The following is a 25216-nucleotide window of genomic DNA, read 5'->3' on the forward strand; positions in this document are numbered from 1 at the left end:
GGTGAATTTGGAGGAATGCCGTGAGCCCTCGGAGCAGGGACTGCAGAGGGGAAGCTCTTGTGCACCACTTCTCCTCTGGGGACTCTGCACAAGTTCAGCAAAGACCCTGGTTTGTAGATAGATGTTTGACTCTACTGATGGAATGCAAAGGGACTTTTAATGGGATGAGAAGTGAAATTATAGGCTGCCTACAGGGAGGCAGGAATATGTCTAGAAAGATGGCAGTGGGTGGACAGAAGCCATGCACAAAGCAGGTCCTTGCTGCGGTTCTTTGGATGAGTCTAATTTTTTTTTTACAAAGATACCTCACGTACTTAGGGGAATCCATTTTGAAAATGTAACAAAGCTGTACTACCACAAATGCTGGCAGTCGATACAAGCAAATTATTCCTAGAGCAGAGAGGTGGAACTGCTGATTTTGCATAAGTTTGTGTGTTTCTGTGAGTACTGCTGGATTTAGCGAAATGATAATGGTATGATTCTGCATTAAGCAAGGCACTGGAAGTACAGAATCCTCCATTAAGGTCACATTTATTTGCCAACCACAGGATGCTCTTTCAACACCGTGCGTGCTGCAGCACCTGATGATGTGAGAATAAGAGTGAGATGGGTGGTTCCAGCCACGGCATTTTCTGTTGCAAAACCCTTAAAGTTTGGGTACTTGCAATAAGGCAAGAAGTGAAACAAAGCTCCCTTTTGCCATTGTTAATCCATTGTACAAACTCCATTTGTACAATGGAGTACAATGTGTGTGGTTTATACATTTCCCAGATAAACCGTGCTATGATTGAGGGGACCAAAGCAGCCCCTTCTCAGGATGCCTGGGCTGAGGGATTCAGGTCTCTTCTGCACAAATATGTTGGGCTGCCTCTGCATTCCAGCTTGTTCCAAGCTTCATGCTTGTCCGTGGGGAAACAGTGCAGAGCTGCTGGAGCTGGCTGTGAGCAGTGACTTTACCCCCATGTCTGGGTTTTCATTGCCTCAGCTCACTCTGACCAGCCCTACCCCAAGGTACTGAAAGACTGAGTTTATCTGTTTTCTCCCAAGAACCTGCTGTGATTCTGTCAGTACTTGCTGAGAGAGCATCAGCTTCCCTGTGGAGGTCAGCCTTGCCTATGAACCTCTGCTCTGAAGTTTTATTTCTGTGTTTGCATCACTCATTGCTACAAATAAAATTCAGAGGTGGCAAGACCCTTGTGAAGTGCAGTGGGGAGAGACAGTGAACAAGGATGAGGATTCCTCCTTTTAAGAAATGCAGATAATGATGGTTAACAGGAGTCTGAGGGACTGTGAGGGATGCACAGACCAAGAGTTTTCAAGGTTACAGAGTTTTCAGGTGTTCCCAATTATTTTTCTGTCTGACTACCAAAATCAGAAGTCTTTAAAAGGACTCCAGTTTTCAGAATATAATGTGCTTTAGTCTTCTCTAAGGGCTCTCAGCATAGATGCCCAGAGTATCAGTCTGTTTGAAAACTTTGTCTTAAAGGTAAATGGAATGTATTTCTGCATTCTGTATTCTCTGGGAAATGTCAGAGAACAGATTGGTGGAATAAGGGTTTTACAAACAGCTGGTTTTGATGTGTCTGCAGTGCCCAGAGTTGGGAGATGAATGTTCCTGGGATGCTCAGAGTTCATTTCTTCAGCTGTTGCAGTGTGACACGAACAGCAGACCCTCCGTCCTGGAGGAGCGCCGCAGTTGTCTGGGCTATTTTTTCTGCTCCTTCAGGGGAAAAATACCAGACTGCTTTGTTTGGTTCTTTTTTCATTCCATGTAGCTCACACATGGGTAGATGGGAACTCATGTTCCACAGACTGAGAACTCTTAGGATATTCTGGAATTTCTCTGGCAGAAGCTTTGCTGCGGGGCACCGTCCTCTTGGAAGGGGCGATGTTGCAGTTGTTTATTTTGTGTGGTTTTATCTTGGGGTGGAAGTTGCTGGCACTGTTTGTTATCTGGCTGACTGATTATTCTGAGCACAAGTGCTGCAGGTGATGCTGGTTGACATCAGTGGTCCAAATTTACCAGTTATGTCACATCTTGCACAGCTGATGCCAGCAAAGTGTAAGCCACGAAAGTGCAGAATCAAGCCCTTTCTAATCATCCAGCAGCATCTGTCTCTTCCTGGCCTCCCAAGCTTCTTTTTCTGAGTCCTCTTAATGGAGCATCATTAATGTAACTTGAAGTTGCCTCACTGTCTTGTTAATGAGCTTCGCTCATCAGGCTTATAAAGCCAGGCAGGATGAGAGCAGGAGCCTGGGAACTCTGGCTGGAGAGACTGGTTTGCTTCTCCTTGGGAGGGCATCTGCTCTGGGGGAGAGTGGCTGATGGCACTGCAGCACAGCACGTGCATCAGTCTGCCTCTGATGCAGGAGACTTTCTTGTCACCCTTATACTCTGTCCCTTGTAATACAAGGAATAGACTGTGCTGCAAATCTCTTTTCCATTGCTTGTCCACACCAGCTCTGCTGCTCTGGGCCTTGCATTATGTTGATACATTTTGGAGTATTACAAAATTGTGCTGCATTTAACTCATGGCATTGAACACAACAGGTTAGCAAGGGTCACATCTAGTGACTGCTGTATTCATGTTTGGGATAAGGGCTTTTAATTCTGCTAGTTAATTTTATCCCCACAGTTCGACAGCATGTCCCTTGGACTATTTTTCATCTTCAGATTGCATTCTGCTGGTTAGCTCCTGTAGAGGCCTGCTGTGCTCTGCATTTATGTTCTTGTTCTTAGGATTTGTGCTGTTACCACATCATCTCTCAGACACATGAACAGCAGAGAATGAGTGGTGTGAAACCCGTTTTATGAACAGACCTGTGGATCCCACTCGCACAGGAATTAAGGGGCTGTCTGGGTGACTGTCATCTGGGAAAGGGACATATGTCTCTTGGCAGATGCAGCATCTGGGTATCTGTTATTTCACTTAAGTTGCGAGAAACTCATCATTTTTAACTCCCATATTTCATTAATGGAAAGCTGTGAAAATTGCCTGTGTGTTCACAGGAGAACAGATCCTGGCTTTTATCTGATAATGGGAAGAAATCTCTGCAGCATTACCAAGGGATGAGGTCTCATTCAGAATACAGTATGTTGATGCTGTCTGACCACTGCATGTTGTTGTAACTTCCATCCCTCTTTGGCAAGACATACAATAATCTGCAAAATATGGAGATCCATGTCTGAAAAGTCTGTTTAAAAGTAATGCACTATCAAAATGGATTAGCTGTGCCTGAAATATTTGTAGATTTATTTGCTGTCAAAGGGTGGTAAAATATTTAAGGCAAATAGCCTAGTTGTGTTTAGGAATTTGACCATGAAAGAGCCTAGGGAGATGAATTTAAGTATTATTTATACTAATTGTGCAAAATATTTTAATTGTCCAATGTTATAAATTTATTCTCTATTGGTTTCTTTCCCCCCCTCCTTTCTTCTTTCCTTCTGGCTCATTTGGCAACATTTATTCTAAGAAATTGCCCAGAACTGGTTTCAGCAGAGTGTGTGTTCCAGTGCATAGCATTGCAATGTCTCCATACCTGCCTTTCTTTTGCACAGTCCAATTAAAATACAGTGAAGGCACCTAGATAAAGGTTCTGCTTTTTTCTGGTGAGTCTTGCATGAAACTTTAGGTTTGCAGATGGGTGTCGTGGATCACTCATCTCCATTTAAAAGATGGTATAAAAGCCCTTCAGGTAATATCTGTGTGCTTTCATGCCTTTTTAAAATGCAGTGCTGTGCAGTCTTCAAGAAAATAATGGTTTTCTTCATTTTGAAAAGTTGCGTTTCTGCGGGCATTGATTGATACAGATCTAATTGCTAGAATTCCTTATGATTTGGTGCTTTTTTTTCTTACACACTAACAAGATCTTTTCTTTAAATCCCCTGCTTTAAGTGTAAGTAGTGTGACACTACTCCAGACTCCAGTAGTCAAGGCTCTGTCTCCAAAGGCTGGCTTGTAGCTCCATGTTGAACTACTCAGTTAAGAGTTCATACACATTTGGGACTAGGAATAAAACTGTGATTCAGCTGCTACTTTAGTCCACAGTGGCAAGTAGAATGATTATGAGGTGGGCAATGTGTGTACCCTTGCATTTGTCCCATTTTAATCACAACAGCTGAAAACAGATTTGTGAGCAACCCTTGTCTTCAAAGAAGTCTTAAAAGAGTATGAGTGTGGGACACAATCTAGTTAATCTACCATTATAACTAATGATTTCAGCATTCAGATGTAACATATCGATCTTAAAGGATTTTTCTTTCATAGTTGATGGCTTGATACCTTTTAAACACTAATGCCAAGGGTATCATCTCTCTGAATAGTGTAATAGCTTTATATTTAAGGTAGATTGGGGATAAAATTTTGTGTTTTCATGTGAGCTATGAATACCAGTAAGGTACTCAGGCAGGAATTACCTTATCGTACCTTTGAGGGCACTTACCAAATAATTTTTATTGGAAAGTTAATATGTTGAGACAGTGAAAGGAAAGCTGTTCAGGATGCTGAGTGTAGGCAGCATTGCGTCTGCAGATCTGTGGCCCGGGCTGATTCATTTACCCCATCATCAAAAATCATGTAGCGTTGAGTGCCGCTTAAAATTATATGAAATTGTGTGTAAGAGATTTGTCCATGTTGGCTTTGAAGGATCCTCCTCTCCTTGCAGAAGCAGGTCTGCAGGGCCCAGCACAGCTCCACGGGCTGCGGGCGTTACGCTCGGCAGGCGCCGATGCTGCACCGGCAGCCAGGGGAGTTGTTCAGGATTTAATTTCACGCTTGTGTATCTGAGTGTGCAATCGCTCCCTTTCCCTTTTCACTGTGTATCTGCAAGCCTCAGACCATACATTTTGGTGTTCATCTCCCCTCTGCCATCAGCACTGGAATGATGGATCAAAGGAAATCTTGCAAGGCAAGGGCTTCTGCTGTGCCTTCTCTTCATCTCTCCCTGCTGTTCTGTGTCTCTATTCCACCCCTCTAATTTGGCTGCTCCATGTTGAGCCTTCCTGGATCATGTTCCTGCCCCTCCTGTTGTCCCAATTTCCACTTCCCCAACTTCTGCAGGGTTCCCAGAAGAGAGGAGCCTCTCCTGTTTGCTCCCTGCTGGACCAGCCTGTCTAATTGCTGGCTTTTCTCCAGCATCCAGCTCTGCAGGAGTGGAGCAGGAAACCACTTGGCTGCTCCCTGTTCTGGAGCTGTTAACTGTCTCCCAGCTGAAAAAATACTTTTGGAATACTGTAGTGATTGGTGCTAATACAACCTAAATATTTTCTCAAAAACTTGAACCTGATTGGTGTTGTCAGGTTGTTTTGGTCAGAAAGTACATCCCCAAATCTGGGAAAAGTAGTGATTCTACCTGAAACATAGGGTTGTTTTGATGTATGAAGCACTTCCTTTTTTGAAAGAACTTGATTTGAATGCTTTGGCTCTTCCAGACTTTTGTCTGGAAAGCCACTGTATGCTCTGCTCTGTACCTCACACCTCTGGAGGATCAGAGAATCCACAGACCCCGGTTAATGCCAAAGAACAGAAGCACCATGAGATTGAGTCTGGTTTCCTGATGACTTTACCAGATGAGATGTGGCCAACAATATCTGTTTGCTCACTGACACAACAATACTTGTGTTTTTTGGGGAGCTTCTGTGGCCTCATGAAGAAATGCCTGGTTGTACTGTGAATGGGCTGAGGGAGGAAGGCGATGTTGTGGCATGATTCCTGCAGGAGCCAGACCATTGCCTTTCCAGTTCACAGCATGGCCAGAGATCCTGAGCTGTCATCCTTTCCCCAGAGTTACTGCAGCTACCCAATAAGTGTGTATCTTCTCTAAATTGCTGATGACTCCTGAATTTACTGCATGTTTATAAGGGGATTATCAACATTAATGTTGGGTTATCTAGCAGTGGTGCAGGATTTTATTTAGAACAGGATGTGCCAATTTGTTTCTTTTTCACTTCTACAGAAGCTATTTATCAACCAGCAAGTCTCTTCCCACAGTTGTCTTGCAAAGTACATGAGCTCTCTCCTGGTTTGTAACATCTTTTATGCAGGAAATAATTTTGTGTACAGCACGTCTCTTCCCCTTTTATAAATACAGATAAGTGCACAAAGCTATAGTATCTATGCAGAAAACTAAAACTGCATCTTTTCATAAGAATGTCAGGTTTATAATTGCATGAATAAGATGCTGACTGAAGCAAATGTTCAATTTCACATTAAAGTTAGGCTTTCATAAAGGCTTGAATTTGCATAATTTAATTTTCTGCACAGAAAACACTGAAAATCAGTGTTATGATTCATGGCCATACCATGTTTACCACGAGGCTTTTTGGTGGTTCCAGCTAGAAGTGCACAGGTGTTTACAGCCCAAGATGTTTTGCACTGACTTGGAGCCCCTGCACCTTGAGCAAATACAGATTATTTACACTCTGTGCCTTTCTCTGGATGTAAAGGCTCACAGGAGGGCTCGCTGAGCACCTTATTCTTTGGAGGAGGCAGTGTCCAAAGTTCCTCCTGCCTGAAAGGTTCAGACTTTTTCAGCAACAAAAATCCCGCAATTATGTGCCTTCTCTGTAGAGAAAGGAGACATCTCCTTTCATTTTCTAACAAGGAGAGGCTTTAGGTGTGTTTGTCAGCACATGTGATTTTTAAGTGAATAAGTGGGCCTTGTTTTTCTGATAGCCCAGTCTGGAAAGGCTATTTCATTGTTCTCTTCCTCAGGATTTTCATGGTCTCTTATCTTTGTTCAGTATTGCGGTTTTTTGCCAAGAATTTTTGGGTCTCCACATCCCACACCCGTTCTTTCCTGTTGAAATGAGCCTGGTGCCTCCCAACCACGTAGACATATAAAACTAAATAAAAAGAAAAAAAAATACTAAAGTAAGATGTTTAATTTAGTTTTTTAGAGAGGAAAATGAGGTATGTGAGGTTGTGTTGCCTACAAACCCTGGTAGCATGATGTGTTGCAATGTTTCTAGTTCACAGCCTAGGGTGAACTGACATTTAGAAAGTTGCCAAGGAATCTGGAAAATTCATTCAAATGGCACAATTAGTACCTTTGCTCGCACAAGAGAAGATTTGGCAGAGGCAAACCTGTACTTGCCTTTCCTGAAATTGCACAACTTTTCCTACCACTTCAGGGTTCCAGAACGTGCAGAAATCCACTTTGCAGAGTTGTCCACAGAGCTGTGCAGCACTCACGGGTAACCTCGGGCACAGCAGGCTCTCTGCTGCTGTGGTGCACGGGCAGAGCCTCCCAGAAACTTTTCCAAAGGGAAAGAAAGGCAAATTCTGAGTTACTCTGGTGCATGATGTTCAATAAAGTCCTGTTACAGGCTTCTCTCCAGCCCAGCTGTAATTGGCCTGGGAATAGAAGGGAATGCAGCACTTGGTGACTGCATATGGGTAGCAGTGCTTTATGAGGATTTCTGAAGCTTTAATTTGAATTATTCAGCTAGTTTCTTACTGATCAAATAAGTGGTTTGGGAGAAGTTGGGCTTAAATTTCCATAAAGCCATTTGGTGCATACTTGTTCCTCACATTCCATGCCTATGGATCTGAGGTGGTTTTTGTTTGTGTGCATTTATTATGGTGCTCTGAGAAATGTAGTTGAATTTATTATAGACTTTCTACTGACATTTGTGAATTTACACACCTCCAGTTTGGTTCAATCAGATGCATAGAAACAATAAGCCAAATGTGCACATGAAAAGCCCAAATACCCCACATCCTCATGGAAGCAATTCATTCCTTTACAAAAGAAAAAAAAATAAAATAAAATTATTGGAGGTATAAAAGAAAAAAATCCTGGGGCGGAATGTAGGATGTGAGGTTTTTATTCTAGTTTACTTGAATTTAACACCTTCTAGCTTTTGGAGTTCTACTAAAGATATCTCCCTTCCTGTCCTCTCCCTTTCACGCTGCAGGCTGTTGGTATGGCACACTGAGTGTTTGGACAGACATAGTTTGTTAATCACTGGCCAAGAGAACTTACCTTCTGGGACTGACAGAGAAAGTTTGGTCATGTCAAGGCTCATATTGTTTGTCTGTGTGCATCTGAATTTCTTTATGGAAATTACTGGAGTTGCACAGGCTTCCAGAGCAGAATAATGGCATCAGTGAGTCCTGGCTTCTCCTTTGGGTGGGGGGAGCTTTCAGGAACATGCCTGCTAAATTCTTGTGAGCAATACACACTTTGTAACCTCTGCTCAGCAAAAATTTAACTTCACTCTAGAAACTCCAGGGAGCCAATACCACTTTCTTAACAATTCCTGCTTCTTTTCTTCCCAGCTCTGACTGAAGGTTACGTGGGCTCTCTGCATGAGAACAGACATGGGAGTTCTGTGCAGATCCGGAGGAGAAAGGCTTCAGGGGATCCTTACTGGGCATACTCGGGTGAGTGACTTTTCTTCAGAGCACTAAAACATGAAATGTCCCCAGAATCAAACTGTTTACTTACTTTTTATTATTACTGTGCTCAGTTTAAATTAGTTTTACAGTGTATTTTCTTCTGCCTTCATTGCAAATTCCCCTGTACACATGGCCCCGCCTTTCTGGAATTTCTGCCATTTACCTGCAGGATTTGCCTTATCATTCTCCTCCTTCTCTCAGTGTTATTTTAATTCTTGGCATACCTTTGGTCAGTCATAGCAAGAGAAGCAAACTTCTCTTTGCTCTTCTGGTCCAATCAGTACATTCCCAAGCTCACCATTTCCTTACCATTTTGGGCCTCTAGGAAGACTGTAAGCATCCATATATATATATACATGTATATATATACATATACATATATATACATATACACATATATACATATACACACACACACACACACACACATTTATACATATATATATATATTTGTCCAGATTAAAAAAAAACAAAACCCCAACATCCCAGAAGTTTCACAATTATTTACTTCTGTGCATGTATTTTTGTGGTATTGTATAATGACAATGAGACTTGTCAGTGCATCAAGCCAGGATGGGTGATGGTGAAAGATAAGATACTGGAAGGATATTTTATTGTTTATCCCACTGCTTTTGTAAAGTCTTATGGAACAGCTCATGTACATACACGATTTTGAAATACCACAGATAAAAATATACTTCAGAAAGATGTCTTTGATTTGAAGGTTGCTGTGTTCTAGAAATGATGTTAATAACTGTGTTATTAACTCTGTGGAAGACATCCAATATCTAAGTTTTTATGAAGATTTCAAGCATTGTATTGAACTTGTGTGTGCTTTTCTGGAAGATCTGAGATACTTGTCCAAGAGGGTTGTTGTGCAGGACTAGTTTTAGCTGAAGGAAAAATACTACTCTCTAAGACATCTGAATGCTGATACCAGATAAATATGCAATTGTTACTTTCTGACTGCCAACACCCCCCTTTTATCCAGACCACTTATTTCATTGGGAATGAATGATTATAGATAAGTGTAGAGGTTTTTTCCATCAATATACACAAGTTACCTCTATTAGATCTCAAAATACATTCAATCTCATTTGCAAATGGGGTCAGGCAAGTAAAATAAATCTAAACATTTTAGTAATATAGGACAAATGACCACTTTTGATTTTCAGACAGTTCAGCCTCTCTTATCTGATGCCATTTTGTCCATACTTGTTCACAGAGGGGACCAGAGGTAATGAAAATGCTGAACTTCTGTGTTTAGGTTGAAAGTGGGAATAAATGGTGGGTGGCAGAGCCCAGATGCCAGACAGATGTTTATTTCTAGCTGAGCACAGTGAGGAGGACGATCATGTTATCTGTTTCTTTCTCCTTGCTTTCTTATTCCCCAGAATATTTCCCAGGAACCCTGAGCAGGGCTTGGCTAAGCAGTTTATCGTTTGTCCTGTGGGTAAGGTTTTGGCCATGCCTAGGAAGTTTACATCAAATGAGCCTACAGAGAGGGGAAACTTCACTCTGCAGTAAGCAATTAGCCTGTGTCAGTGGTTTCCAAGCTCTTTTACAGACATTATCTGGTAGGCTGCTTCCTTTCCCTATCCTCAGATGGTCAGGCCAGCTCCCCTCCAGTTATTTGTGCAACAGCTGCTGGCCCAGCCCCAGCAATTATGGGCAGGGAAGGAGGCTCTGCTGGGCTGAGGGCTGGTGAGTTTTGGAGTTTCTTCTAAGGGACTTTGCCAGCAGGAGTAAACAAGACCAGGAGAGCTCCTGACAGGCATCAGTGGACAGCTTCTGCTGAGCCCCAGCACAGATCACGTGTGTTAGGCTGAGCTATGGCTCTATATTGATTTCAGTTGAGCAGAACTGATTTACAGCAGCATAGGCCTCTCTCTTTTTATGGCCGTGCCTGTCTGCTTGCAGAGCTTTTGTATTTTTTTGGGCTTAAGTTTTCTGTAATAAATCCTGAGGTGGGGGTGGAGAGGTCCAAAAGCAGGTGGCCAGTTATGCTTTTCCTGCTTGAGGGTGGAAAAAAGGCACAGCTGTGTTGCAGAGAGCCCTCAAATACCCATTTTCCACAGGATATATCTGTCCTGTACTGTGCTTTTAGATTAATTTCTTAGTAGCCTGTAGGAAACCCTTCTACTGCTCCCAGCTCCTGTGGAGGGTGACTGGAGATGGTTTAAACCCTGGAGATCAGGAATTTTCCTGGTTTTATGAATGATCTATAGCATTATCCTGTGCTGCCTGGTCATATTGATCCTCTCAGGCACAAGAGTTTAGAGAGGAGAAACTTCAGTCATTGATCAGGTTTTGAACAGCCCTCGGACCTGTACAAGGTACCCACATCCCTAAAGGTGTAACAGGAACCTGTGAACTCCAGTGCCTTGTGCACAAAGCTGCACTACACTTCTCTTTTCACTGCTTGGAAAGGAAAGGATTTTAAGCCTTTCAAAAATAACCCTGTTGTCTACAGACACAATTCTGACTCTAACATTTATTCTAGTTCAGAAATAAAACTTGCAAAAGTAAAGACTAGATAATTAAATGAAGAAGGCCTGTTTTGAATGGGTTCTGTCAAAAAGACAGCAGGAAACACAATCAGCCCTTTAGAAGAAACTTCATTAAGTCTCTGCTAGCAGCTCTTTAAACCAAATTCAGAAGTGAGCAAACGCTGAAAACAGAAGACTAGCTTGTCTTTAAATAGGAACAGCAAAACTGAACAGAGACTGAGATCTCCTAGATGTTCTTTTTAGGATTTTTGAGAAGCTCAAGTGACATTTCTAGAGGGAATTCTCTGCGCATGTGTATTCATGCATTTTTTGGCAAAGTATTTATTCCATGATTGTGTCTTACAGTTTGCCAAAGACTTCCTAAACTGGGACTGGCCACATTACTTGTAGTGCAACAGAAATGTGGAATAGGCACAGTCACAAGAAGTAGGTGTGGATCCTGAATGTGTTTTGCTGCAGTCCTTGCTTTTCCCAAGTCATCTTTTCTGTTAGCTTGGCCACTGAATGGACAGGTTTGAAATGACTTTTAGCACATCTTTATAATTGTCAATATGTTTCTAGTACCCTTCATAGTGACAGATGGCTGCAGTTCAGGTGCTTTTTCATCGGTGTGGACATATTTTTGTAAATACATAAACTGTTTTTTAAACAGAAAACCAAAACAATTCTTGAAACAAAAGCCTACAGAAATATGCAACTGAAACATCTCCTGGGTCCAGGGCTTTCTGACTGACCCTTCCTTGTGTAATGTGTGCATCCTCACAGAGCATAATATTCCAGGCATTTAAAGATGCCTCTCAGTGTCGAGTGTTGCACTGTCAGTGCTCAGAGCATTTTGCAGATAATCTGAACAGACCCTCGTTTGCCTTGCAGTAGCCCAAAAAATGAGTACCTTTGGGGTCAGGGCTTAGGAGGAGATTACAGTGTGAGATGCTGATGCAGATGCTTGTACCTTAATTGTACCTAAATTATCTTAAGTGATGGTAGCTCTGGAGGATCTGTATCTATTCATACCTGTTCTTTTGAAAAGCTGTTGTGTAAAATTAATGTGACAATCATTGCATGAGATTGTTAAAAACCAGAAGTAGCAAGGGGCTTACCCAAACCAGGAAACACCTTTATGAGTCTTCAGTTAAAACATGTGATGTCTAATTATTCCCAGTGTTAATTTTTGTGATTAATGGTATGGAATGTGTCTGCAGTGTTCTGGGGCAGGCTTTTGTAGACCATGGTGCTTTTGTCACTGGAGTTTCCCAGTTGAGCTGGGGTGCTGGCAGTGGCAGGGCTGGTGTGCCCTCCTCCCTTGATGACTGTTCTGTTGATCAGCTTCAGAGTTGTGAGCTGACTCATTCAAGAAATACTCTTTTGAGTAATCAAAACCATTTGGGCTTCTCAGAGAACAAAAAAAAGACTTTGGCTGAGGATGTAGATGTGTTCTTTTTAGATGTTTATCTAACTGTGGCTTTGTAAAGAGAATCCTTTATAAAAAACTCATGCAGTTGTTTTTTCCCTTTAATCTTATGGTACATTCAAGGTATCTCTTTCTTCTTTGTACCTTTAGTCTCTCATACTCTATGTGAAATTATTAGCACTGCTTATGATGCTTCTGTTATTTGTGCATGTCCTTACACATATTTTTTCTGTCTAAAATGTCGAATCCTTTCTCTCCAAGATTCTGTGCAACTGCTATGAACATTAGGAGGAGTTAATAGAAGAAAAATAGGCTTTACAAGAGTAGAGATGACCCTGTGAGTGGGGAAAGGTGTCCATTAAGAACAGGAACTTTGGCCACGCTGTCAAGCTAGTGGACACTATCAGTGTGTGAATGCTTTGTCCTGCAACACTTAGGCACTTACTTCTGTCCTTTAAGATGCTATTATTTAAAATATAACCGGTGGTGAATGTAAGAATTGAGTGTTCTTCTCAAAAGCAATTGCTGGCATTAAAACAGGAATGATGGGTAATGGTTATTTCCTGAAAGAACAGCAAATGGTGTTAACTGTGATGGAATGTAGCTTGGTGATATCCTTTGTAAGTGTGTGAATTTCTCTCTTTGCTTAGATTGTTCTCATTAAATAAGCTGCTAATGTGAATTGGACAGGAAATAATCGGCACATAGTAAGGAAAGCATCAAGACTTATTGAACTGAGAGGTAACTAATGGGCTATTTGCCATGGTCAGTATTTCACTCCTTCAGTCCCTCAGAATAATAAATCTCGATATTGACCAAAACTCTGGCACACCATGTGTTCAGTTATCATTCCTCTGTAAAAGTACTCAACACCCTTAAATGCAGGATAGTCAAAATGAGGATGTTCTGGCTCTCTTGCTTTCTCTCTTTTGAGCTGACTTTCTAAAGAGGAGCTAAGCTGAGAGAAGTAGGAAAAACATTCCCATTAATATCTGATCTGATCAGAAAACTGAGCTTTGAATATTTTTATCTGCATTCATCAGAGATGAATAGTAGTTTTCAGTGAACCCTGCTGGAACCAGCTGCAAGGCATTCGTTTCCATATGCATCTTATTAGTGGAACAGTTGTTCCAGAAATCAATGCTACACTCTTTCATAAGGGGAACACAGGAAACCATAGCTTGAGAGTTTGCTGCTACTGTCTGAGCTTGAACCCTGATTTTAAAGGTGCACAGCTAAAGTAACTGCTGTGTGTTTTCTCAAATAGACAGGAATTACCATCTGTATATTTTGATTGTTTGTATTCTGACGGTTCTGGTTCACGAGTCTTCATGTCCATGACACTGTACAGATGTGCACGAGACACATCTGTGTCTGCAGAGCCTGCATCTCAATGTGCACAGACTCCAGGATGTCAAGGAGAATGCCTTTTCTCTTTCCTTACTGGCCCTGTGAAGGAACAAAAATACTATCTTTTGTTTCTGTTTGAGAATGAAGAAATGAGTTGTCACATTCCTGTCCCAGAGAAGAGGATATATCTTCCTAACCATAGCATGAATAAGGATTTCACAACCACGCTCGTGTTGAGTATTTACCATTAGCAGCTCCCTGAGGAGAGCCAGCCTTGCCAGGAGCAGCCCAAGTAGTCTGTATCGTTTTTACTAAGCCATATTGCTGGGGAACACAGCTCTGATTGAGAGTCTTGTCATTTACTTTGTTTGTCTATTGGCAAGTTTCTAAATAATCTGCTAAGGAAACCTCAGATAGTAATTTAGCTTCTAGTTAGACACAGACACTATTTCATTATTGAATACCATTAATACTGTTTGCTCTCTCTTGCCACCTTTTCTTATGTGCCACACTAACAGTTTATTCCAAGTACTGTCATAGTCAATCCTCGTGTATCCAGTCTATATTGAAATGCTTGACTGGATTTTTAAAAGTTGGATGCAGATATGGTGAAATTTGATTTTTTTTTTTTGTTGGCAAGGTTCTCACTAGGATTTGATTGGTTTTCATGCTTAAGTGCACTAAAGTAAATCTTTTGAGTGTATTCTGAATTTTTTCTTTACTGTTTCTTACCAGATAGGCCATTGGCAGATGAGCAGCTTTGAAAGGCTGAAATATAAGATATGTGAGGAGCCAGTCCCCTCAAATTTCACTCTTGTATGAATTTTTTTCCCTAGCATAACACAGAAGTATAAAATAACAGCAACAGATGCTGGATGAAATCTTTGGAGCTTCAGATACAGTTGTTCCAATAGTGCATCACAAGTATTTTTACTTTGCACTGCTGCAATCCTAGCTGTGGCTATCTCCCCTCACATGAGGGAGCACAAAGAGCTGCTTTAGCTGGGGAGGGAAGACCTCTCACTTCTTTAAAAGTACTGTGCTTTTTGTTGCATTTTCTTTCAGTGTGAACACTGGGACATTTGTGGAAAACCTCTGGAATTACAACAACCAGTGCACTGTTTCAAAGGACTGAGAATGTGCTGAAGTGCAGCAAAAAGTTGTCAATTTAGTTGATCTCTGGGCACTGAAATAAGCAACAGGATAAAATATTTGAAGCTCTTTAGACATAAGAACACGTGAAATGCGTGTATTTTAAGCATGCAAAAGAAAGATGGAATATTTGGGTAGCAGCTGTGATACAAGCTCAGCAAATGGACTAGAAAATACCCAAAGTCAGAGTGATGTTTTTGTGGTTCTTGGATGATTGCAGTGATACATTGAAGTTCCAATCTTGATTTCATATGTAACTGAACACATATAGGAGAATAACAGTGAGGAAAAAAGTATGTGAACAGCAGGGATACTTCAGTGAGAAACAAAGCAAGCACGGAAGCTCTGAATAGTCTTGTAGTGTGTGGATTAAAAAAAAAAAAAAGTAGCTTGGCACAAACATTATTGCAATAGTCCAAGCATGAAATAATCAAGGAAGGAATTGGAATTCTAGTTGCAGGATATAAGCAGAGTCTTTGTATGAAATGGCTGAGCCAGGCCAGTACTGCAGTTGATGCAGTAGATGTAGAATTATTTCCATTATTTTTGTTATGTCAGATGGCTTCTTTGTATCTTTCCAGTCACTGCTCAGAAGATAATCTTTATTTTAGTATCTCTGCCCCAGGAATTGCCCCATCTCTCCCCTTTCTCTCCATCTTGCAGAATGTGGTATTGCAGATGTTTGTTTTTTAATTGTTATGATCCTCGAGAAGAGCAGCCCCTGCCTGCAGAAGGAGCAGATCTGCCACGCTGGGCTCCCTTGCAGGGGGAGGAGGGAGTGGGGCAGGGATTCCATCCACCAGCCTGGCCAGGTGTGCCATGGGATGCAGGTGTCTTTGTCCTGTGTCAAACATCACAGGTCTGTGGAGAAAGGAGGAATCAAAGAGGGACTCACCTAGATCCTTTGGTACTGCAGAATGAGTGCTTAGCAGCTGAAGGCATTCTAACTCTTGCAGTGTCTCTGAGGTGGATGTGTTTGTGTGGTGGGGCCTGAGGGACAGGGCAGTGTAAGTAACTCCTGGAGACCCCCATGCCGTGCACAGCAGAGTGGGAAATTCAGTGTGAGTCCCAGTGCTGTGCTCTGTCTCTGAGGCCACACATCCCACCTTATCAGATGCTAATTGGAGAGACTTGGTTGCCTTGGAGACTGTCTCCTTTGGGGGAGACCATGTTGGGAGCACAGCTGTTGTGAAGCTCCTGAGCTAACAGAAGTTCTTCTGGAGGTGATCAGTCCATGGAGCTTAATTCTTCCTTCATCAGCAAACTTGATTTCTCCCTGTGCTGGTGCTTTGTTGAAGTTCTTAGTCTGTTTGATGCTTTCAGTTTTTTCCAGTGGGTTTGAGGAAGATCAGGTTCTTTTCCTATTCAATACACAGAACATTTGGTTTTAAGTTACAAAGCTTTTTTTAAAGACTGCATGTGCCCAAAAAGTTGGATGGGCACACTTTTAACTTGTCAAATTAAATAAATATGAAATCTTGCAATGGAGAGCAGAGCTGTGCATATAAATTACATCTTTAAACAGCACTTGAGTGATTTTTCTGGAAATGTTTTCAACTCTCCTCTGAACTTTTAAGGGTCATCTCTGTAGATTTTCTATCTGAGGGAAGCTATTGGCACTGGAATGATTTATTCAAGAGGTATGTTGCTCTGCAGTGTAAAAATAATGTCAAGCCTTACTGAGAACCTGAGTACCAAGCTTCTGTTTTTGTAGAGGTGGGAAAGCAAGTGGGTTTATTTAATTCAACTGAACCCTGAATTAATGTTTTCTAAGTGTGTGTTTCCACCCATTCCCATCTCTTTACACTGCCCAGTCGTGAGATGAGTGGGTCTGTGGGTTGATAATATTTTCAGGATAATTAGTGAGATGAGTGGTTTCATTTGTGCAGAATTAGGAACCCTTTGTCCCTGTTGCAGAGATGGAAAGATTGGCACTTGACCTGCCATAGTAGGGACTGGTGAATGTTGCTTACTCATGGAGCTCTTGTGGCTGAACCCTCAGTAAGGTGAGATATTTTTGAAACACATAACTCAGAAAAAATATTTAAGATTTGACCAGAAAGTAACTCTTCCACTGAAGGAGTCTGCTGCCATGAGTATTAGGCCTTCCATCTTCCTCCATCTCCATCCTGCCTGTTTTCTACCAAACAATCTTTCTGAGTTTAACCTAAGCCAGTCTGTTCTGGCCATGACTGATAAAAACCTCTCCCCTACATCCCTGTTTGAATGCAGTTTCACTCCATGCACATTTTCCCCACACTTCTGTAGGATTACAGCTTTGCAGGTTGCACATCTGTCCCTGGCACAGCTGTGTGAGGTAAGCTCATGCTGTGAGCACAGCTGTGAAGAACAGGAGGGCACAGGCAGGCTGGGTGCCGTGTCTCACATCACCCCAGTGTGGCTCAGATGAGGTCTCTGATGCTGGCCCATGCTGCTTTGTTTAGCTTGATGTAAATTGAAGCATTCAGGCCAACATCTAAGTTTTGCAGGTGGCAGAAGGTTCAGGAGGAGCTGTTCCACATGGGGTTCTTGGTTTCTGACTCTCTTGCGAGGTTTTCTAAACTGTCTTGGTGTATAAATTTCCTCAGAAATGAACAAAAGAGGAAAAGTCCCTCCAGTTGAATGCCTGAAGGTGATGAACACTGGCATGTGACTGCAGTTTCTGTTGCTTTCCTTATGTGGAGCAGTGAAACAAATGTTTCCTATGTGTCCCTACAGTACACTCACAGCTAGAGCTGAGGTGACAGAAGTCCCTTAAATGTTGATAATTTGCTTTTGCACCGTGCTGGGTTGAGACCTCCCAGGGCCCCTCTGCTGTGTTTCACATCACCTGGCCCTTGAGCACTGGGGTCCATCCCATGTGTCAGTCCTGGATGAACAAACCACTAAGTGGACACGCTCAGAATGAAGAAGTGAAAGTTATGTGATTTGCTTTGTGTTCCTGTGAACGCATTTCCCAAGTACAGGAATGAGATTTACCCGGAGGTAGCACAGCAGTGAAGTCATGGAGAGTTTAGATCACTTCATGTTCAGTTTTACATGCTGTCTTTTGCTCCCGAGGTGTGGCTCAGGCTGCTGAGCTCAGGCTGCTGCTGGAGCCTTCTGGCCCCTTGGGCTATGAAAAGCCATTTTACATGCCAGATGCTAGTCTGCTCCTACCCAGAGGTGATGTGAACTTTTCAGATAGATTCCAACTTGGAAGCTTCTGTGGCACTTGAGATCGTGTTTTTAATTTATATTTCTGTTGCTGGAGACATGAAACTGAGAAACTTCATGATACACTATTAGCATATGCTGATCTCTGAGGAAGGAGATTTGCTCTGTGAAGGTGATCGCAGAGAATTGGATGTGACTTTTGTACAGAAGGGCTCAGTGCATGTAGTCCAGTTACTGCTTATATTGCACAAGGGCTCCCCAGATGCCTGTGGGACATAATTGCTCTCAGTGCAAACACAGAAAAGTTACCTCTACCTTAAATTTGTGCATGTCATCTGACAGGTGGCTTGGTGTTAAATGCATTGATGGCTGAAGCGGAGTGTAATGAGGTGAACTCTATGAGCTGGAGAATGTACTAAGAGCTTCCTTTTTCTGCTGTTAAAACAGCAGAGCTGTGCAGCTCTATGAACAGTTAAGTGCTTCACATTCCTCTGAAAAGTCTCCAGTGCCTAAGAAGCTCTGAGCTTATTTCACAGCCTCCAGTTGTGCTCTGTGTTCACTGCTCCAATGTTGATGCTTGTGCATCACTAAACCAGTGCTGTAAGGTCACCCCTTTCTCTCAGATTGGGTCAGAGTTACCCAGCAAGTCTGAAAGTCCTGGTGGGAGGGGAGTTGGTAGCCCAGATGCAGTAGAAGGCTCAAATACATATGGCTATTTTTTTTGGAAATTAGACTAATCCATGGTGGGCCCCTATTCAAAATGGCAAGTGCTCACAAGTAGCTTTTCAGAACACGTGCCAGTAAAGTTCTGCTTCTGCGAGGAAACCCCTGCGAGTTCGGCAGATGGGTTCTGAAGGCTGGAAAATGTCTGGGTGGTTCAAGTGATCAAAATATTAGTCATAATTCTATCCTGTTGTGCTAAGTGAAGTATAACTGTTCAGAGGAAATAATCCAAGTCCAGCCTTTCCATTTGATGCCCTGATCATACATGCCAATGGAGGAGGTCTGCACAGGAGCCCTTGGAAGAGGGATTTGTAGGCAACCATCTGTTTGGCATTAGCAGAGGACCTTAAATGAGGGAAGGTGGTGTGGTGTGGCACCTGAACACATCATTCAACATTGCATCTTACTATTTCATTATGAGCAGGAGTACAGAGTATGGTAAACATATTCAGCTTCTTTTCCCCCAAAGTACTATTGGAAACTGTAATAAAAAGTAACTGCTGGGAAAGTAGTTTTGCTGAGTTATGCTATTTCTGAAAATGCATAATGCTCCATAGGCTTTTAAGTGATACTGGGCATATTTAACATTCTTTGATGTTAATTTCCTGGCATATGGACATCTCTACTTATTAAAATAAATAAGTACTTTCAAATTTAATGAAATGATGGAGGAAATGGCCTTTTTTCACATTCACGTCCGCTTCACTGGATAATTTAATGTTTTAAAATGTAAGTTCATATTAAAGTTTAAAATTCAAGTATTGGTTTTTGAAATTCTGTAATAAAAAGGTTTTGCTGTGGGAGAGCTGTATGAATTACTGAGCATGATAACACGATTAGCAAAGTCTAGCTGGTGATTTCTTTGGTACAAAATGCGAGCTGTAAATCTTCCCACTAGGCCCTACAGCACTGGTCTGCTGGTGAGAACTTGTGGTACTGATGGCTGTTCCATTCCTGGGGCATTACTCTGCAGCCTGGCAGACTTGCCAGCTGTCTGTATTCCAGAGTGAAGGTCCAGCTGGGGAAAAGGTCTCTACATCATTGACTTTCTCCCCCCTCCCCATTTTACTCTCTCAGAGATGAACATTTGTTAATATTGGCTCCCAGAAAGATCTTTCTGTATTCTTCTATACTAAACATGTATATTTGCTTCCAAGGTCTTTGCATCTAATGGGAATGATTTTCTTTACAGGTATTACCATGTTATTATTAAGTGCAGGAAATGCACTTTAGCTATCTCTTCTGTGCTAAGGGAGAGCAAGAATTCCCTGGAGAATAAGTAATGTTCTATGTAATTGACTGGATATAAATATTTGAGTCCTAAATATTTAATGGAAATCATTGTGTTTGAATGTAGTGATGTGCAGATGATGGAAGTTTGTTCTGTGTCTTGCATGTCTAGAGAGACTGCTCACGTGCTGTGTTGAAGCCAAGGGTGGCTTTATTTCATTTCAAGGCAGACTAGAAACTGAAGAACTTATTTTCAGGGAGAAAAATGGCAAGAGACCCGAATGAAAAACCTACTCAGCTGAAGCAGAGGTGACAAAGTTCACTGTGATTATATTGATTTTAAATTACTGTGTAGAGCTGGGACTAGCCTGTGTCTAGTCCTGCTCATGATGAGAAGAAGAAAAGAAATAGGCATGAATACTCTCCCCTCTGCTTCCAAATGTTTTTTTACCAGTATGAAAATCTGAGAGCAGCCTTGTCCTCCTGACGTTCCCAACAGGCAAAATCAAGGTGTTCCAGCATCCTCAGTGGAGCTGAAAGGGGATAAGAGGCACAGTGAGATCGAAACCTGTTTTTTCTCCCTCAGCAGCCTACCCCTGTGCCCTGGCTCCTGAAGGGAGGAGCACACAGTGCCCTGTTGAGTGTGTAACAGATGCCTCCAGTCTGTGTGTGCCCCCAGCTCTGCCAGAGATGACGTGAATAGGAAACAGAGCATGTCTTGAGTTTGATGCACTTTTGGTGGAAATTACTGCAACTGCCTATATCACAAATTAAAACTGAGCTGGAATTAATAGCAATTAACAGCATCTATATTAATCTACCAGAAGTTTTACAGAAGAGTCATTACTGTTTAACTTTATGTAGTTTGCATCTGTTTCGCTGTCAACAAGAAAATTATCCAGTCATTTAGAGTTAACCATTTACTTTAGACTAGTCATTTGTTTTAGTATCTAATGTGTCTTTGGGGAACAAGAATTTAGAGCAAATAAAGCTAACTGTGGTAAAAATGGATATGTTATTATCAATGTTATATATATTATTTAATGAAGCTCTCAGTTGCCATGTGACTGAGAGAGCACAGGGGTCTATCCTCTACCTGCCGTAGATCCAGCAAAATTTTAATGGGAGATGTTTGAACCTCCTTGTTTGGTGTGATGGAGGGAATGCCTGAGGCACTTGGGTAGGGAAGATGACTGTTTCTCTTCCTTCCCCATGGTTTTTCAGCAGTCTGACATAGTGTGCATTCCTGGGCTCATGCCAAGCAGAGATGTGGCCTCCAAGTGAGACTTTATTACTTCAGTTGTAGATGATTAATTTTGTACCAAACCGTATGGGCCTGATTAACCCAGAACACTGCAATAATGCTGTTGTAAAGATCTTTAGTGCATCCATTACTTCAGTTTCCAGTCTGCTTTTTCACTAGAAAGAACCCATTGTTTCTTACCATTGAATTCTGAAGTAGGGTTTGGGCTGTAAAAATCACACTGAGCTGACAGTGGCTTGTTATGTTTAACGTTGCCTTCATTGAGGGAATGTCCAAGGTGTCCTTATTTGTAGCACCTTTGTAAGAGGTGCTACAGAGGTTATTGTTTCCCTCCACCACTGTAAGGGAGAAAAGAAAGCCATTATCTGTCCTGAGCCATCCAGGAGACTCAGGAAGCAGAGACTGGGGTCCAAACCAGGGTTTGTAGATGTGCTGCATCCCTTTCAAGGCACAGCCCAGTCTGTGTGGCAGCACAGCTGTCTGAGCCATGCAGGTGTGTTATTCTCTGACTGGGGAAGCTCCAGCTGTCTGGAGCAGGTTATTCCTGCAATGCACGAGGATGCTACCTGCATTGGGTCTGTGTGATTGGAAGACACGGGCTGGTTCTGCAGGCAAGGCAGGATGCTTTTGCATTCACAAGTCTCTCAGATTTCTTAATAAGGTGTTTCAATATCTTTGGGGTGTGCTTGTTGGTTTTATATGTTTTCAATTTCAAGCTCAAAAATACTTTGTAGCTCCACTGTAGAAGTGCAGATTAAATAATCTATCCATATTTTGCAAATCACTGAACTTTAATACCTTTATCTAAAAGCGTTTTTGGGGCACTGCTTGGCTCTTAGAAACCTGCTGTTTGTTAAATCACTTTTTAGGTTTTGTATAGTTCAGGCCTTCAAAAAATAAAAATAACAATCTTCTATTGTCCCTGGAAAAGCCTTGTAGCCTTATCAGCATCCTCCGGCTTGGCTGGGGAAAGCAAATACACGCCCTCACGCCAGTGCCCATGTAGGGACACAGCCTCGTGTTATTTCTGTGGGATTGTGACTCCTGTGACCTCCTGCTGGTGGAGTATTTGTCTGAATAAACCCTCTGATGATGTGCTGCTGACAGAACTTACCCATACTGGGGGAGCAGCGATGGTGTGGAGCAGGGTGCCATTCAGACTCTTGCACTTGGGAAAAGAAGCGTTTTTTTGCTGAATCTGGAAGAAGGAGAACAGAGTTTGTGGGAATCACTTGTGTTTCCCAGCTGTGGCACTTCTGCTTTCTGCTTCTCTTCAGCCCAGCTGAAGCTGGAGGTGATAGACTTTAGTCTCATTGTCAGTCCTCAAATTTCTTGCCTTCACACATCTTTCTTCCTTGAACATCCATAGCAGGACAGAGACCTCCAGCCACTTACACTGTTCTGTGTCTCCCACACTTGAATAATTGTGCCCTGTCTCCACAGGACTTGCTTTCACAAAAGGATCTATTGCTGACTTTTTTAGACTCTAGAATGCATTATCTTGATGTATACACATTGTTTCCCTAGATGAAAGGGAAATTATTTTTAATCAATGAAAATATAAATGCTATTCCTGTATGGCTTTAAACCCACAGAGCTGGAAACAATCTGACCATGTCCTGCCAGCCATCGCCTCTGAGAGGTGTTTCTCAAGCAAGCTGCATGCCCAGGGGCTGACAGGAAAAGCTTGCTTCTTAAAATAAACCAGTTTCTAAAAGTCAGGTTTTGGCTCCCTGGAAGCCTATATTTTTGCAGCCACCTGTCCTGACTGCTTCCTGGTGTGATTTAAACCTGTGCAATCTGCCACTGTATGCTGACAGAGATTGCTTTACAGTAGGCTGGGCTGCGGGGCCGTGTCAGGATGTGCTCTAGGAGTATTTCACTGCCTCCTCTACGTGGAGGTGGGCAAAAACCCAAACCCCTCAGCTGAAACTCCACATGGTTTGTATGAAGCTGTTAAGGCTGTAGACTTCAATGGCAGAGAGAGATTGAACTGTCAGAAACTGGGTCCATCTTCTGTAACAAAAAGGAGAGATAAAGGAAAAAGCACCTCCCGCAGGCAACTTCCATAAGTGGAATTTTGTTACATGCAGACCTCCAGGACAATCAGACAAGGATTTTGATTCATGGGATAGCAGTTACCTTTAAAATAGTGAAGGTTGGGTTGAGGAGAAGGTTGTTGTTAGATTAATTAGTGTTGATAGAATTGACACAGGTACAATGTACAATTGCTGCAGTGGGTAGAAGTCACCAGACACAGAGCCAGTGGAAGCACACGGGGTTGGTTGTGTGCTCAAATTTATCTCTTGGGGCACAGGTGACTCATGAACAAACCTGTGTAAATGTGAGATGAGTTTTTCTGTGTTCAATGCTCTGATTAAGAACTAAATACCCAATTTTTTTTATTTATCTAAGAAATGCATTATCGGTTAATTTAAATTAAGTTCTTCCTTTGATAGTCAGTTTCTCTCCTCATATTCAGTCATTCCTGTTGGGTGTTTTTAACTGCATGTGTGTATCTTAAAGCAAACTGATGGAAAAGAGGAATACATATTCCACAGCATTGAAATAGATTGAGAGTTTTGTCTTCAATGGCTTAAGGAGACACTTTCGAGACCTTGCAATATAAATAAATTCTGCAGACATAAAACTTTTTTTTTTGCTTGTTCAATTCAAAATGATACCAGTATCTCCTACAGAAATTGATAATACAGAGAAAATGGACTTCATTTTCAGGGAGATGAATTAGGATGAAAAAATGCTTCTGGAAGGGGGAATTTGGGAGAAATCTTAATAGAAATCTGCAATTAGTTGAATGGCTGGTTATCTGTGACAAGACATAATATTTACTAGACACTGCAAGCTGCATGTATACTTACAAAGAAAAATGTGAAATAATATTCAAGTTTGTGTCCTGTGTGTTGTAAAATGTGGGTGATCTTTGCAAGGCTTTATGGCTTAAATAAGTTTTTGAGAAAATATTGGAAGAAACATATTAATGGAGTATAAGATTATGAAAAAGACTGTGTTTGGCTGCCTTGTTAAAATCTTTGTCAAACAGACATTTTATTACACTTGGCTCTCATTTGATAAGCAAGGCCAGCAGAATGGGGATCTTACATTTTTGTCAGTAAAGGCAGTTCTGTAAAATAAGGAGGAAGAAAATCTATCCCTTTCACCACATAAATGAAGAGTGGAACAAACTGAAAGCTAGACAGTAAATGCTATGAAGTCTGAACCCCTAAACTCCTTTCATCAAATACTTCAAGTTTAAAAAAATAATATTGAAATCCCACTGGAAGTAATTTTATGAAAATTAGAAATCCTATTCTTAGTCCTGGAGATGGTTTCAATCTTGCATTGATTAGTCACAGGTATGAGGATCAGGTGAAGTGTCATTAGCTTGTTTTTAATTGCAGAGGGAATTTTATAACGTAAAATGTCTATATGAAACAGGAAATGTAGAAGAGAAAAACAAGATAACTCTTGAAACTGAGTGCTATATGTGAAGTATGCTGCTTTGTCCATCTCTGACAGTTTTCCAGGTAATCTGCAAATCATGTGTTGGTTTTCAGCGACATTTCCTCCTGTCCACATTGTAGTGCAATATTAATTTGGGGTTTTGTGTGCTTCTGCATCTTGGGTTTTGTTTTTCAGTAGAGGTGGGAGCCCCATGGTGGCTTCCATTCTACTGTCTTGATGATCATGTTGTCTCCTGGTGGAAATGGAGGACATCCAGGCCTTTGAATTGATATGGAGTAAAACCAGGGGATGGAAATAAATGCAGGCTGCATCTTCTTTTACCGTCTGAGGTTTATTTCTCTGCTGAATTTTGAACTTACTACCTACTCCCCACAGCATTTGGGATGTAATTGTCCTGGGAAGTGCTCCTGCAAAGGCCTCTGGTCACTGCCTAAATCACTGCATCAGCTGTACAAACTCAGAGATGGACAGGAAAAAGGGGTGAGAATTATTTTTCCAGTCAGAGAAGAAAATAAGAGGCTGTTGACATGATGGC

At 41.8% G+C, this 25216-nt stretch overlaps 1 protein-coding gene across 1 annotated transcript in view; it reads left to right on the plus strand.

Annotated features, from left to right (window-relative positions):
• Nucleotides 1-8272: 8272 nt before the first annotated feature.
• The window catches only part of PTPRG (protein tyrosine phosphatase receptor type G), a gene marked incomplete at its 5' end in the record, with an annotated part of 303590 nt that continues 286646 nt past the window's right edge, over nt 8273-25216 (plus strand). The window contains one exon of the mRNA XM_033517345.1: nt 8273-8387. Coding sequence (XP_033373236.1) covers nt 8273-8387 — 115 coding nt within the window. The remainder of the gene's footprint in view (nt 8388-25216) is intronic.

This window comes from Parus major, chromosome 12, assembly GCF_001522545.3.
Source record: "Parus major isolate Abel chromosome 12, Parus_major1.1, whole genome shotgun sequence".
NCBI lineage: Eukaryota > Metazoa > Chordata > Aves > Passeriformes > Paridae > Parus > Parus major.